This window comes from Esox lucius, chromosome 16 (assembly GCF_011004845.1).
Source record: "Esox lucius isolate fEsoLuc1 chromosome 16, fEsoLuc1.pri, whole genome shotgun sequence".
Classification (NCBI taxonomy): domain Eukaryota; kingdom Metazoa; phylum Chordata; class Actinopteri; order Esociformes; family Esocidae; genus Esox; species Esox lucius.
The window spans coordinates 602,868-618,983 of record NC_047584.1 but is presented as its reverse complement, the minus strand read 5'-3'; the positions used below and the strand labels follow the sequence as shown (position 1 = coordinate 618,983).

At 40.9% G+C, this 16,116-nt stretch overlaps 1 protein-coding gene across 1 annotated transcript in view; it reads left to right on the top strand.

The window, feature by feature from the left end:
* The first annotated feature begins 13,239 nt into the window (after positions 1–13,239).
* The window catches only part of mycbp2 (MYC binding protein 2), a 331,873-nt gene continuing 328,996 nt past the window's right edge, over positions 13,240–16,116 (top strand). Inside the window, 1 exon segment of the mRNA XM_020054739.3 lies at positions 13,240–13,908. Within this exon segment, the coding sequence (XP_019910298.2) occupies positions 13,643–13,908 (266 nt within the window). The 5' untranslated portion in view covers positions 13,240–13,642.

Here is a 16,116-nt window from a genome sequence, read left to right as displayed (position 1 = left end):
AAAGTGTATGTTTTACCTTGAATAAATGTTGTATGAAAAATACTATGTAAACATTGATGTGATTTATTTTACAAATGGTTTTATTTTTGAATAATAAAGTTGACAAACACGTGATTTGATTTTCTATTTCTTCAACAACCATGGCACAAATTAAACGATTCACAAGTTTGAGCATGTTGTATGCAATTAAACATTTGCTTATCACACTTACTCTGGTACATCTTAGCTACAAACTTTGAGACTAGGGCATCATTTTCTTGTAAATCATCAACATAAAAAGACATAACATCTTCATAACTCAGACCCTTTGTCATTAGATAGAGAAAGAACACACAATGTTGTCCACACGTGGTTGAAACCAGGTCCTGTACTTGTTTTGAACTGTATTCCACATTCTCACAGGTTTTCAGAAAGGCATTGATTGACTTGGGAAAATATGCAAAATCTGGGGAGTTTCCAAAACTGTCATAAAACCTTCCAATGCCATCGTCCGTTATGTAAATAGCCAGCAAGTGCTCCCCGGGGTGATTGTTTGGGTGTGTATTAACAATCATCATTGATGCAACATCTCGGACTGTCCCCCTTGGTAGTTGGTCGCTTGCCAGCACACCATAGAAATGGGTCTTAGATGAAAATTGGTTCACCACACTGGTCAACTCTGCGGTATTCATTTCCACACCGTTTTCCTAATAGTAGTCAACCATGACTTGTCGCCGGTTTGACACTTCGATAATGGAGTCAAAGATTGAATAAACAACTAAATTAATTGTGTGGGGTAGTGGTTGTCTGAACCTCATCTCAAGTCGTACATTCCCTGACTTGATCAAGGATATGTGCTGACCACATTCCTCGTCTGGCGCGCAGTTGAATGCATAAAGGGCATAGCCGTGTAAGAAGTCTGACCTGTCAATAGCCAAGGCTTGGTCCTTTAGGTGTTTTCCTGAAGCTAAGGCCAATTGGTAAAATTCACGCACTGCTGACCCTGTTGTGTAATTTGGTTGGAATGGTTTGCTAGGAAATTGCTGACCATCCACATACATAGCCATAAACTCCAAATTATAATGTTTGAAATTAAATGGATTCGTTGTGTAACTTCCGGTAAAACTGTCACTGTCCACCAATCCGATTACAATACATTTTGGCAGAGGTCCTAAAAATAGGTTTTCCTGGTTACAAACACGACCCCCAGCCGGTAAACTAAATGTCTTCATACACACTCTTTCAATTGGGTACTTGGCATTGGTTGAGAGTAGCGCATGAGCGTGTCCAAGTTTCACGGCTGGCGAAACAGACACTTTCTTGACAAATAGTGATGCTGATTGTATATGCAAACGATAACGCACATCCCCGACCCCCATAAGGCAGAACTCATCTTTACCGCGCACCATCCTAACCTTTATGTCAACGCCGTTTAACATAAGTTTCTCTTGAAAGAAGATATCGCTATGAACAGGGCCGATCATTTCAAATGTTGTGCTATCCGCCGAATAGGCTGCCCTTTTCGTAAGTCCATCGTTCTCGCCTGCAGGGTCCGTAACATCCATGTGACCTGCGGCATCCTTGTAAAACAACCCAGCTGAAAACTGTGTTTTTAATGTATCACATCCATAATTCAGAATGCTCTCTATAACGGCTCTGTAGGGGTATGTGTTGCTACTCTGGCTAATTAAACGATCACCCAAGGAGACATCCACTTGTGAAAATAGGGTGGCTATCGGATAGTTGATAACCCCAACACGGGCTCCGGCATCAATATTGGTTCCGTCCGGTTTAGTGACTTTTACACCTAGGTACAGCAAAGTATTGTTTAGATCAACGTAGTCTTTGCCATTCCCGGCAATAAAGAACTCCAGAGGGGCTGCGTCAGATATTGCTGATAGGGTCGGTATTTCAATGTATGTATTTTTCTCGATAGTCTGTGTGAATGGAACTGTGAATAAATCCAACTCTGTCTTCATACATTCGCCAGACATACGGTGTAGGAGTGCCATCTCTCTAAAATATATTCTTAATCAGATTTGTCGTGTTCCCTTTGAGTGTCCTCCGGGGTGTATGTCCTCTTTTAACCTTGGCTCATGCTTTTGTTCCATTCTTGCGTTTTTTTCCTTGGGTAGGCTCCGCCTACCAGGTGGTCTCTTTCTAACACCTCAAGACATAACCATCAATCCAGAACCATCCTGCTGTTTTGTTTGTTGTGACATAACACTGTTGACAACATCGCCGACTATATTCCTAGCCGCACTCTTCAGATGTGGTTTTGCTATGGAGAACCCGCGCTTCAACAAAGGTATTGCCATCCGGAAAAGCCCTCGGAAAAGGCCCCCTAGACCGGCCCCATACATTGCTGAGCTACCATGATACCCTGGTAAACCGTTACCGGCCTGTGCTGTGTAGTATTCAACATACCTTTGAGGATCATCATAGAGCTTCTGCGGCTGCATCTTAAACTCTAAAAGATTGTTTGACGGGTCTGAAGTGTAATTTTGCAATCACCTTCCCCACTACAAATGAAACCAGCTGGTTTTGATCAGATTTTACTTCAATACAGATCTCATCAAATTGTCTCTTACTAAGAGGTACGTAGTGTGGCTTGTCGTACGTCACTGTGACAACTTCATTCTTTCTCCCTGTAATATGTACAGTTCGCAGCAGTGGGACATGACTGTCACCAACACATTGATAATCAATTATATCTGTGTAGATGTATAGGGTGTTAAACCCCGCCAGAATATCTGTGGGGTATGTTCCGTACCATGTGGCCACCGCTCGCCTGGTTTTAAGCCCAATATCTGTTCCAGTTTTGCGCTAAATTTCAAACTAAACTGTGGTTCACCTTTTAGAAACACTCTATTTTTAAATTCATCGTACCCCACCGATAAACCATGTGTTTTTATATGACTGTTGAGCTCTATCACTAGTTTTAATATGCTGCTGTAATAACCGGTGTCGAGTGCATATTTCCAAGTTTTGTCGTTTTTCAAGTCATATAGTTCAAATGCGTTTTCGCCCCGTGTAAAAGTATTCCACGTATGCGGGTATTGGAACTCTATCAAAGATACTTCCCAATCGCCTTTCAAATCTATACCTTTGGCAAATTTAGTGGTATAGCACGAACTTGTGTTGCTTGGATAGACATGTCTCGATGAGTTACTGGGCAGCGTTATGTAGAAGCCACCGTCACCCATGCTGATCGCAGTCAATGTAAATGACGTGATCCTGTAAACCCTGGAGTTTTATCCAGTTTCTAGGTCAACCACTTGTTCCGATGGTATCCAGCTGTTGAATTTCTCAGGCCAACCAAGCCACTTCACAAGACACATTTTCCTCCCTTTCTGTACTTTCTCATTCAAAACTGCTTCCACTTTAAAAGTTTTATCCTTGGCCACGATTATTTTCAGCATTTCTGTTCATAAAAGGTCCCAACTATCACATCACCATCGTAATCTTTTATTCTATATACAGGAGGTACCCGAGGAATGCATTCTGTTATTGTAAAATATTCATCTGTGTACCCTTTTTCATAGCCTTTTGTAAACGCACCTCTCAGCTTTGAGAGTCTCACAGTATCCCCAACCTGGAACTTGTAGCTTTGATTACCATTTCTCGTTAATGTTGTGCCATACAGGTTCTTGAGAACTAATCTAGCATTTTCTTCACAAACGTCAGCAGGCTTCATCTTAATAGACCGATGGTAGCTATGGTTGTACCCACGAACTAAATCTTGAATAACCTCAACATAGCGGTGAGTGTTGGCTGCTGTCAGATACCTCCACATTCGTGATTTAATTGTTTTATTAAACCTCTCAACGATACTCGCTTTGACATAATTTCCTGTAGCAAAATGTTTTATGTTGTACTTCTTCATCAACATTTCAAAATGTGAATTAAAAAACTCCTTCCCCTTGTCCGTTTGAACTTTTTGTGGTGTTCTTCCTTCTTTTAATATGTCTTCAAATGCTCGCTTTACCTCTATAGCGCTTTTATTTCTCAGCATGCGAATCCATGCGTATTTGCTTAATACATCTATGCATGTTAACATAAATTTCATGTTATCGTTTTCCACACTGTAAACACTCATGTCAACCAAATCCAGCTGAAATTGTGAATTTATATCATGAACAATAACTCTATTTCTTTTAAAATGTATAGCTACAGGCCTGTGTAGCGTGTATGTATCCTGGGCAAGCAGCCAGTCATCGGCCTCACCATTTTTGAGGATCTCCCCGGTTTTTTCCAAGTATGCTCTTTTCAAACCCTCTCTACCCACATAAGCACCAGGGTTTGCCGGGTCATAGTAAATACTTTTCATAACCTGTTCAGACATCGTAGAGTGTTCGAGCAATAATGAGAATTAATACATGTTTAACAATGTTTTATTTGAGTTTTCGAAATTACACAACCAATATATTCAGAAAAGTTACACAAACATTCAGATTTCTCATAGTCTTTCTTTATATACACGTGAACATGAGAACTGAAGCTACCCCGGCCTTAGACTACAGACTCTTTGCTTTCATCAAACCATGACCCCGCTGCGTCGCATACAACATCCTCATTAAATTTATCCATGTACTCATCCCTGTTCTCACTCAGTCTCTGTGTGATGTTCGGCTCCAACTTGAGCTCGTGCAGAAAGTTCTCAGCGGCCTCGTGAACATCAGCCATCGGTGTGTGAAAACCAGATGCGTTCAAAGCCTTGACCAACACGTGTTTCAGTCGCGGTGTTAAAACTGTCGCCACAATGTCATCATAATGGGCCTCAAAAAAATACTCAGGCGGTTCGAGACATGAATGTCTTGTCTGGCTCGGGTGGTCAACTTCGCATCCGATGCATGCTTTGTGTAGAATAGCCTCAACAACGTTTTCCAGAATCATACCCATTGTTGCTTTGATGATCTTTAAAATTTTTGGTGCAAGTTGTTTGTCCATTTTGTTATAACTCTTGTTAGCATTTGAAAGGTATGACAGGTTAAGAGGACCTAGTTGATCACCAACCCTGTCAAGCCAATGGTAGTTTCTTGTTGGGTATGCCGGTGGAATCGAGCTGTCTGGGTCGGGGGTTCCGTAGAAGGCTTCAACGTTGTCATCCCAGGCGTCACACAGCCAGTCCTCAGCCTTGGGTTCTTCAATCACCGCTTGGTTGTAATCTTGAGACATGTTTCGTAAATTCTTCCGACTGCTTGAATGTCACCGGCGGTCTGTCGGTTTTTATGCTGTGCTGATGAAGGTGTTGGCTTAAGGCGGGGCTTCGGGGTCTTAGGTCAGTCGATCAGTCCGCAGTCACAAACTAACGCCAATATTTTCCGGAAATAACTCCAATCTGACAGAGTCATACTCTTTCAGCCCCTCGACAACTTTAAACAGTACATCTACTGTATTATGTGGGCCTTGTTTTGGCCCCAAATAAAACACTTTTCGAAAGGTGGCCCATAAACTGGCATTAAAAACCATTTGATCAGTCACACCAGCCTTAAACACTTGGCCTTCGGGTAATTCATAAAATGCAACCTCCGGTTGCTCTGGGTTGAAGATGTATCCCCCGATCCGACCATCGTCCAATTTCCACTCCTGTGCCACCATATCCGGGTGTAATTGATGGATTCGGGTTAAACTCTGCATCGGTTTCTTCGGGGCTGGCATGTTGATTGCATCTCTGCGGTCCATTTGCAATTTCTTACCAAATCGCTGAGCTGCGTTTAAGCTGTTAGCTTTCACCGGTGTTTCACCCAAAACATTGATAGCAGCACAATCCTCCATGTTATGTAATGTGTAGGTAAGTTCGCTCAGGCAAGACTGAATGACCAACCCCGATGTCGGCGTGGTTTAAATACACATACCCCGCCAGTCAACCCATAAAACATGAAAGGTTAACAAACACTGTTTGTATGCCAGCTGTTGCAACACTTGTCAGAAGATAAAACACCAGGGTTTTATATTTGTCGAACACTATTTGCTGTACACCAAACAACTTACCGCTGACACAACACTTATTTACTGCCTGGGAATTTAACATTCCGGAACCCTAAACCCCATTTGTTAATCATCAAACATAGCCCACCTGTTATAACACTAGTCTGGTTTGCTCATCAGGCGTTGTAAAACATCAAACACTGACACATCAATGTAATCATAAATCACAAAGTCACCGGACATGCATACGTCACTCCTGAAGTCCCACCCTAACATACGTCATACCGGAAGTCCCACCCTAACATACGTCATACCGGAAGTCCCACCCTAACATACGTCATACAGGAAGTTCCACCCTAACATACGTCATACCGGAAGTCCCACCCAAGCAAACCGAATGTCCCGCCCACCTGTCACATCAATATGGAAGTCCCGCCCCCTAGGACCATAAATCACCATTCTGACACAATATACCCTACACTAACTACTTGCGTACATTCAAATTCTCAGGCTAGCTGCCGAAGTGCAGCAAGGGTAAGCCAAAAGGAGCTCTCCCAATGGGGCTCCGCTCATAGAAATGTAATTACTTCCGGCACTGGGCAGCATCTTGAATGGGCCACAGATTTTTATGACCACCTGACTGGGGTGAGGTAATTGGATTAACGTTTGTCTGGGGAGTTCACACGGGTATGTGGAGTTTGTTGTTGGATGGAGTGGTGAATGCAAGGAAACTTGTGCGTAAGGCTAATATAACAGGGATACTGGACTAATGATTCCTAACATTCGCAAAGATGCTGTCGTGATTAGAATTATATCAATAGTTTGAACGTTCTTAGCGTTGAATAACAATGGGTAATTCAACAACACATGGTTAAATAACTATTAATTAAATGAAAAGGTAAACTGCGTATATGTTCGTATACACTCCATTACATCATTGGACAGCATATTGCAATGACATCATTAAATCACCAACATGAGTGTGAAGTTGCCTCTACACTGTTGACATTGAGACTAGAGTTTTGTGAGTACTATTTAAAAGAAAGGGTCGCTATTTTTTAACCTGGGGTATTTTTTTCTGATTATCTAGCATAATCCTGGACTGTGGAGACACTTTTTTAGTCTATTTACTACAGGGTTGAGTATGATAATTTTTTTAAAGGAAGCCTCTCTCCGGACAAAAATGGAAGTGAATGGGGCAACCGACATAGCATTTGAAAATATATGATACATTCGGTTTTCCAAAATGAGAATGCCTAAGTATATTGAAATATATTTGCCTAAAGGATTATTAGGAACACCATACTAATACTGTGTTTGACCCCCTTTCGCCTTCAGAACTGCCTTAATTCTATGTGGCATTGATTCAACAAGGTGCTGAAAGCATTCTTTAGAAATGTTGGCCCATATTGATAGGATTGCATCTTGCAGTTGATGGAGATTTGTGGGATGCACATCCAGGGCACGAAGCTCCCATTCCACCACATCCCAAAGATGCTCTATTGGGTTGAGACTGTGGGGGCCATTTCAGTACAGTGAACTCATTGTCATGTTCAAGAAACCAATTTGAAATGATTTGAGATTTGTGACATGGTGCATTATCCTGCTGGAAGTAGCCATCAGAGGATGGGTACATGGTGGTCATAAAGGGATGGACATGGTCAGAAACAATGCTCAGGTAGGCCGTGGCATTTAAACGATGCCCAATTGGCACTAAGGGGCCTAAAGTGTGCCAAGAAAACATCCCCCACACCATTACACCACCACCACCAGCAGCCTGCACAGTGGTAACAAGGCATGATGGATCCATGTTCTCATTCTGTTTACGCCAAATTCTGACTCTACCATCTGAATGTCTCAACAGAAATCGAGACTCATCAGACCAGGCAACATTCTTCCAGTCTTCAACTGTCCAATTTTGGTGAGCTTGTGCAAATTGTAGCCTCTTTTTCCTATTTGTAGTGGAGATGAGTGGTACCCTGTGGGGTCTTCTGCGGTTGTAGCCTATCCAGCTCAAGGTTGTGCGTGTTGTGGCTTCAAAAATGCTTTGCTGCATACCTCGGTTGTAACGAGTGGTTATTTCAGTCAAAGTTGCTCTTCTATCAGCTTGAATCAGTCGGCCCATTCTCCTCTGACCTCTCGCATCAACAAGGCATTTTCGCCCACAGGACTGCCGCATACTGGATGTTTTTCCCTTTTCACACCATTGTTTGTAAACCCTAGAAATGGTTGTGCATGAAAATCCCAGTAACTGAGCAGATTGTGAAATACTCAGACCGGCCCGTCTGGCACCAACAACAATGCCACACTCAAAATTGCTTAAATCACCTTTCTTTCCCATTCTGAAATTCAGTTTGGAGTTCAGGAGATTGTCTTGACCAGGACCACACCCCTAAATGCATTGAAGCAACTGCCATGTGATTGGTTGATTAGATAATTGCATTAATGAGAAATTGAACAGGTGTTCCTAATAATTCTTTAGGTGAGTGTAGGTCTCCGTATATTTTCCGAAAACAATTTGTGCCAAAATGAGCATTGTATCAATGGTTATCGCTGTTTATTTTTTCTGGATAATGTATTGTATTAGATAATGCCACGCGGATGAATCTGTTTGCGAGGAGGATATATCCAGTCACAGGCTTTGTTTACAAAACTGTAGCCCACGTTAGCTAGTATTCTATTTGCATCTGTTTACCAGCAGCTAATACAACTTATTTTGTTTGATGAATGATGGAACACAAAGAAGATTGCCTGCCTGAAGAAGCCCCCTTAGGGGGACTTTCAGTGTTCTTGCCAGAGGTGCAAGAATTTCGATTTATTGCTACCTAGTCTCCCAAGACCACACCTAGTCTCCCAAGGTACATTTGGGGGTTAAGACTGCGGTGCTACCCTTTCAGTTTAGAATTAGCCTTTCCCCAAACAAAATCGTCAATTCTTTCTACTTCATCCACACTTCTTTTATATTATAGCAGGAGCCACATATCGCTTTTGAAAGCCCATCATTCATTGTTACCGGCCCTATTATATCTTCTAATGCAAGTGTGTAGTCCAGTAGTCTGCAATATCAATGATTTACCACGAAAAGGTTATGTTTGTTTCTCCAAGACTGATATGGTTCACCACAAACACAACATACATCCACAGATTTCAATGCGATTTTGCTGACATTTCAACACATAGTTACTGTTGCACTGTTAGCATTATTCTCGTGAGCACCTGTAAAACCCCTCCCAAGAAATGCATTTGACTGGGTTAATGTGTTTTGAGACATTAGCCCAAGCAATTAATTTGATTGGGTTAACGTGTTTTGAGACATTACTGACAAAAATCAATTCCCACCTCTTTGCAACAAAAATCCTATAGGTATTCGCCTTGCCTAATTGCTACCTAATTCTACCTACAGTGGGGAGAATAAGTATTTGATACAAACAAAGGTTTCTGTACCAAATATTAAGTTCTGCTTTTCAGATGTATCAAATACTTATGTCATGCAATAAAATGCTAATTAATTACTAAAAAAGCATACAATGTGATTTTCTGGATTTTTGTTTTAGATTCCGTCAAAGTTGAAGAGTACACCTATGATAATAATTACAGACTTCTGCAAGCTTTGTAAGTGGGAAAACCTGCAAAATCGGCAGTGTATCAAATACTTGTTCTCCCCACTGTAATTGCTACCCTAAGAGGCTAATTGCTACCTAATGCCATTTGAGAACCTAGATGTGTTCGTGGATGAGTCTCAATCAGCTCCAACTTGTACAATAGATGGCAGTGACTTTCAGGATCTCATAAACTGGGTTGTTTTGGAAATCCAAAATAAATTGGGAAAAAAGGCAGATGTGATCGCTATTTGGATAATACTGTCGTAAGCCATGTCCTGCAGCATTGGTATGTGGAGGTACTGAAATTACTACTATCTAGCATTAGCACAATTTCTCTTGTTTGGAACGGCCATGTAAATTATTTTCCTACAGTGTTTTGAAAAACTTTGGGCTGCTCTGATAATTAAAATGTAGGTTTCCAAAGTAGGTTTCATTTCATAGTTGGCTAATGAATAGGATTTGGCCCTAAATACTTGTACTCCAGGATTGTCTGGTTGCACTGCAAGTCCGACATGGGGAACAGGCATATAAAAAATACAAAAAAGTTTTTGGTTGTACAATATCAAAATTTTTCCCGCAAACCTGATGGTCAGCCTAGCAAAGTGGATCGACTGGAATGTTTACATCAATCTGTAGACGATGACCCAAAGTCTTATACTTTCAGGGTCCGAGAAAAAAAGCCTATGACAAGTGATCATTGAGATAGATTTAATTGTATTATTAGAACTGGGAACCGCTCACTGTCGAACCAATGTGTCGAAATCCTGTAAATTCTGATTGTTGCTAGCTAGTAAAATCCAATATGAGGTCAACACTGTAGTTCCACTGTGGTTGGAAAAGCACCGCTCCCACAAACAGTGCTGTTAGCTTGAATGTGGAAGGCTATATACAGTATCTCACAAAAGTGAATACACCCCTCACATTTTTGTAAATATTTGATTATTTCTTTTCATGTGACAACACTGAAGAAATGACACTTCCAATGTAAATAGTGAGTGTACAGCTTGTATAACAGTAAATTTGCTGTCCCCTCAAAATAATACAAAACATAGCCATTAATGTCTAAACCGCTGACAACAAAAGTGTTGGTGCACTCATCCACCTTCTGTAGGTGTTTTTTAGGTGTGTTTGGGGTCGTTATCATGTTGGAATACTGCCCTGTGGCCCAGTCTCCAAAGGGAGGGGATCATGCTCTGCTTCATTATGTCACAGTACATGTTAGCATTCATGGTTCCCTCAATGAACTGTAGCTCCCCAGTGCTGGCAGCACTCATGCAGCCCCAGACCATGACACTCCCACCACCATGCTTGACTGTAGGCAAGACACACTTGTCTTTGTACTCCTCACCTGGTTGCCGCCACACACGCTTGACACCATCTGAACCAAATAAGTTTATCTTGGTCTCATCAGACCAGAGGACATGGTTACGGTAATCCATGTCCTTAGTCTGCTTGTCTTCAGAAAACTGTTTGCGGGCTTTCTTATGCATCATCTTTAGAAGAGGCTTCCTTCTGGGACGACAGCCATGCAGACCAATTTGATGCAGTGTGCGGCGTATGGTCTGAGCACTGACAGGCTGACCCCCTCACCCCTTCAACCTCTGCAGCAATGCTGGCAGCACTCATACGTGTATTTCCAAAAGACAACCTCTGGATATGAAGCTGAACACGTGCACTCAACTTCTTTGGTCGACCATGGCGAGGCCTATTCTGTTAAACCGCTGTATGGTCTTGGCTCAGTTTCAGGGTCTTGGCAATCTTCTTATAGACTAGGCTATCTTTATGTAGAGCAACAATTCTTTTTTTCAGATCCTCATAGAGTTCTTTGCCATGAGGTGCCATGTTGAACTTCCAGTGACCTGCATGAGGGAGTGTGAGAGCGATAACACCAAATTGAACACACCTGCTCCCCATTCACACCTGAGACCGAGTCCCATGACACCGGCTAATTGGGCCCAATTTTGACATTTTCACTTAGGGGTGTACTCACTTTTGTTGCCAACGGTTTAGACAATAAATGTTATTTTGAGGGAACAGCAAATTTACACTGTTATACAAGCTGTACACTCACTATTTACATTGTAGCAAAGTGTCATTTCTTCAGTGTTGTCACATGAAAAGGTATAATCAAATATTTGCAAAAACGTGAGGGGTGTACTCACTTTTGTGAGATACTGTATGTTCTGAGGTAGAGCATAATTTGTAAAAAGAAAAATTGGTTTGTTTTGGTTTGACATAGAACATAACCATTGATACACTTCTTTCAGGAGAACATACAGAGACCTATATGAAAATATCCTGGCCTTCCCGTTTTGGAAGAACGAATGTATCATATATTTTTGAACGCTATAACAGTTCACTTCCATTGTAGCCCAGAGAGTGGCTTCCTTTAAAAGATCTAACAAATTCGAAACTGTAATAATTTGATAAAAAGTATCTCAACAGTCCAGAATTATGCTAGATAATCAGAAAAAAAGGCCCCAGGTTCAAAAATAGCAAAGGTTTTCTTTAATGAAGCTGCCATTTGAGGACCTGTGAGGCGTCTGTTTCTCAACCTAGACTCTCTAATGTATTTGTTCTCTTGATAAATTGTGCACTTGGGCCTCCCACTCCTCATATTATTCTGGTAACAGCCAGTTTGCGCTGTTCTGTGAAGGGAAGCTTTGAACAACGTTGTATGAGATCTTCAATTTCTTGACAATTTCTCACTCAGCAATTTTTTCAGAACATAATAGACTAATGAAAAGGAAAGCTCTGTTTCTGGCCATTTTGAGCGTGTAATCAAACCCACAATTGCTGATTGTCTAGATACCCAACTAGTCTAAATAAGGCCAGTTTTATTGCCTCTTTAATCAGCACAACAGTTTTCAACTGTGCTAATATAATTGCAAAAGGGTTTTCTAATGATCACATAGCCTTTTAAAATTATAATCTTAGATTAGCAAACACAACGTTCCATTGGAATATAGGACTGATTTTTGCTGATAATAGGCCTCTGTATGCCTATGTAAATATTCCATAAAAAACCTGCAAGCTGCAATACTCATTTACATCATTAACAATGTCTACAAAAAATGTGCTTTTCTTTTGAGAAACAAGGACATTTCTAAGTGACCCCAAAGGTTTGAACAGTAGTGTACATACAGCAGAGCACTAACCAATAAAGACAATTGAATTATCTGCAGTTCACAACAAGATACTGTAGAATTATACAGGATACTTTAATATTAGTTTGGTGGGTGCCTCAGACGTGGTGCGGTGAGAAGATCATGGTCTATCAAACATCCTAAAGTTCAGAGGTCAGTAGATTTTTTGGTTTTATTGCAAGAATTGTGACTGAATCCACCCACCATGGACCCAACTTTTATGTATATAATTGTTCTTTCACTTCTCAGTTGAACACACATTTATAACACATACAATGCGGGAGATTTATTAAAATAGCTAGTTGTATGGCATAAGAAATTCAGGATAGAGAAAAAAACAAAGAACGCATTAGCCTCTAGTAGATCATTATCAGGATTTGATTAATTTGCACAAGAGCTGCGTGCTGTTGAATAACAATCTTATTTGTCTATCTATTTAATTATTTATTCGTACAAAAAGACAGTTAATTATTTAACGAGAAACGCGACTACAATGACGGTCTCCTAGAATAATAATAACATTACTACGGTATTACGCGCCTGGAAATATATCCCAGCATGCTTGACAGCGGAACCTCAAGCAAGGAAGGATGATGAAGCTAAGATGGCAGAGCAACTGAGGGTGCTGCTTATTCAGGGTCAAGAAATACCCAAGGAACGTACAAAACCAGAAGTCATCATGACATTTTTTTGAAAGAGATTATTTGAGAAAGACGATATAATTAAGAGAAAGACGATATGGCTTGAGATTCGGAATTCCGGGGAGGACCGAGAATTGGAATCGCATTTCGCAGTTGGACGGCGGTGTCTACATTTTTGCCGTTTTCAGAAGACACTGGATGTAACCGTTCTGTTATTTCTGCATTTAAGGATAGACACGACGTGAGGCGTAGGCTTTTCCAGAACCAGTTGGGATATAACTGCAGGCTATATAGCTAGCTGTTATATATTTTTTATGTAATATATGCATTGTTCTCCAAAACGATGATGTGTGCTGCTGCGGCAGCTGCAGCTGGTGGAGGGATTCTGCCATCGCCTTCCATGGGACTAGGCGACAGAATAATTTCTGGAGTTGATGCCGATTTCGCCTCCTTTGGATCGGGTATGGGTGCGTGTCGAACACCGGGAACGGAGTCGGACTGCCGGAGTCGATACCAGCTTCTACTTTCTGGGCGAGCTTTGGCGGAAAGATATAGGAGGATTTATACCACGGCTATTAATGACAAAGAGCAAGGGATAAATCAAGGAAGGTGAGTTCAGCCTGAGGTTGGGTGAAATTGTGAAAATAAGAAATCGCAGCTTCGTCGGTCATAACGCTGACTAGCCTTTGTAACTAGCTTGCTAATTAGCCCAAATATATTCACGCATGAACAATACTCTGACCACGTACTCACATCCAGTATTGTTGGTAGCCAGGCTAACTTCCCTAGCTAACGTTAGCTAGTTTGGAAGCAAGGTGGCTAGCTTTGACAACTAGAAGATAACGTCGTTAGTAGCTACACGTCGCTTAATAGCAGTGTAGCAGCTGGCTGGCCAAATCGTGTACTCTACGTTTAAAGTGTGTCTAATGTGTTACTACAAATACAGCGTTACTATTATGATAACCAACTACAATATTGTTAGCTAATTGACCTATCTCAGTCGCTAGTTATCATAGCTAACTAGTGAGGTAGCTAGCTAGCTAACATAGCTATTCTGTCCTCGCTAATTCCGTTGAGTTCGGTTGTTGTTGGTTGGTGTTTTTTTCCAGGTTTACCAGCTAATGTCAAACAACGTTACTCTTTGTATAATTAATTCACGTTGGTGAATATGTTTTGGTTATTAACATCAGTATGTAAATTAGGCAGTAATCTAAGCAAATAAACAGATAATGACGTCAGTAGTGTCTTGAGATATTTTATGTATTTATATTAACCACCCCTCAGACAATAGCTACTTTAGCTTATCTGGACCTATGATTCTATTTTGAATAAAACAGTTTGTTTGGGCCTAACGGCAGTGGGGTGTTGCAGCCGGTTCCTGACAAACATAGCTTTTTATCATTTAAATCTAGCATTGTTAAGCCTACCTTGATTGACATACCCTGAGATTCATCATGTAGGTCCCTTTATAGTTAGTTGCCAAACATTACTTCTGTGGCTATGAAGAGTAGCGTATTAATCAATTAAATGTGCCTTTTTGGATTGGATGATGAATGGGTCATATAATCGGGTTTGATACACTAGTTAGCTAAGAGGGTATTAATATTAGTTAATAAGCATGCACCTATGTTCTATCCCTACCCGGTGGAAGGTCACTTTCTGTAGACCCTTGTTTTAAGTAAGACAGTACTCTAGGTAAAACAAAACAATTTTAAGACAAGGGGTTCTAATATAGGTCCGCTGATTGATAGGCCTGGCTAATTAATTAGGTTTTCTAAATCTGCAGTCAGGAGTGTTGTACGCCTATTACGGCTGACACTTTTTTTGGGGGGTAAGCAGTGTGGCAGGTTGACCCTGTCATGCGTTGCAGCATCAAAATGACCCTGTGGCTGCAGAGAAACCAGGGAAGTTGCTAGCTAGTGTGAAATATATCTTTCAGAAAACAATCAATCATCACTAACTATTTAGCTACACATGGTTTATATTACTATGTCAGTTAGCTTCTACTGTGTTGCAACTGATAGTTGTGATGCCTGTAAATTTATCATCAAATCACTGCCAACATCAACTTTGCCAAATGGGTGCTAGTTTAACAAAAGCTAATTCACTAACAAAGCACAATCCTTGATCAAATGTAAACAACATGCCTTTTTTTTATATAACCAAATGAACAGAAGTAAAATGTTTTTGAACCTGCATATTTAAGCTGAAAGACATTCATGTTAGTGAGCAATATTAACAAGGGACATTGTGTGAATTCTGTAGTGCAAAGCAAGCAGTCATGCAGCAGACTTTGCTCGGATGTGATTGAAAGCATGGTCTGTCTGCATCACGCACTATCACTGGGCTGCCTGGTTTGTTGCAAACTGTGTGAAGGCCATTTCTTCTTCATGAATACTGTAATTTATTTGCCAGAATGTTATGTGATTATTTTGTTTTGAAGGCTGTGCAATATTACCTCAATTTGTGTTGCCACCCATTCTGTAAAATATGGTAAAATACAGTACTTATTTCTGGAAGAATTTACATTTAATTTTCAAAATGGTAGTTCTGTACTCAACCATATTCATGACAAAAGTGATTTTGTATCAGTCAGAATTTAAATTGCTTCGTACTGAACACAGGCATACATTTGTCTTGTCATTGATCAGCTCGAAGTACCAGACCTGTATTTAGCCGTGTGTCCTGGCTGTCCACCGTGTGTCTGGTCTGTCCGCCGTGTGGCAAACTGTCAGCAGACTAGCTTTCAGTCACACTGTTGTTGTGATAATGATGAGGTGCTGGAACGATTTTTATAAGAAGCAAAATCATCAAATG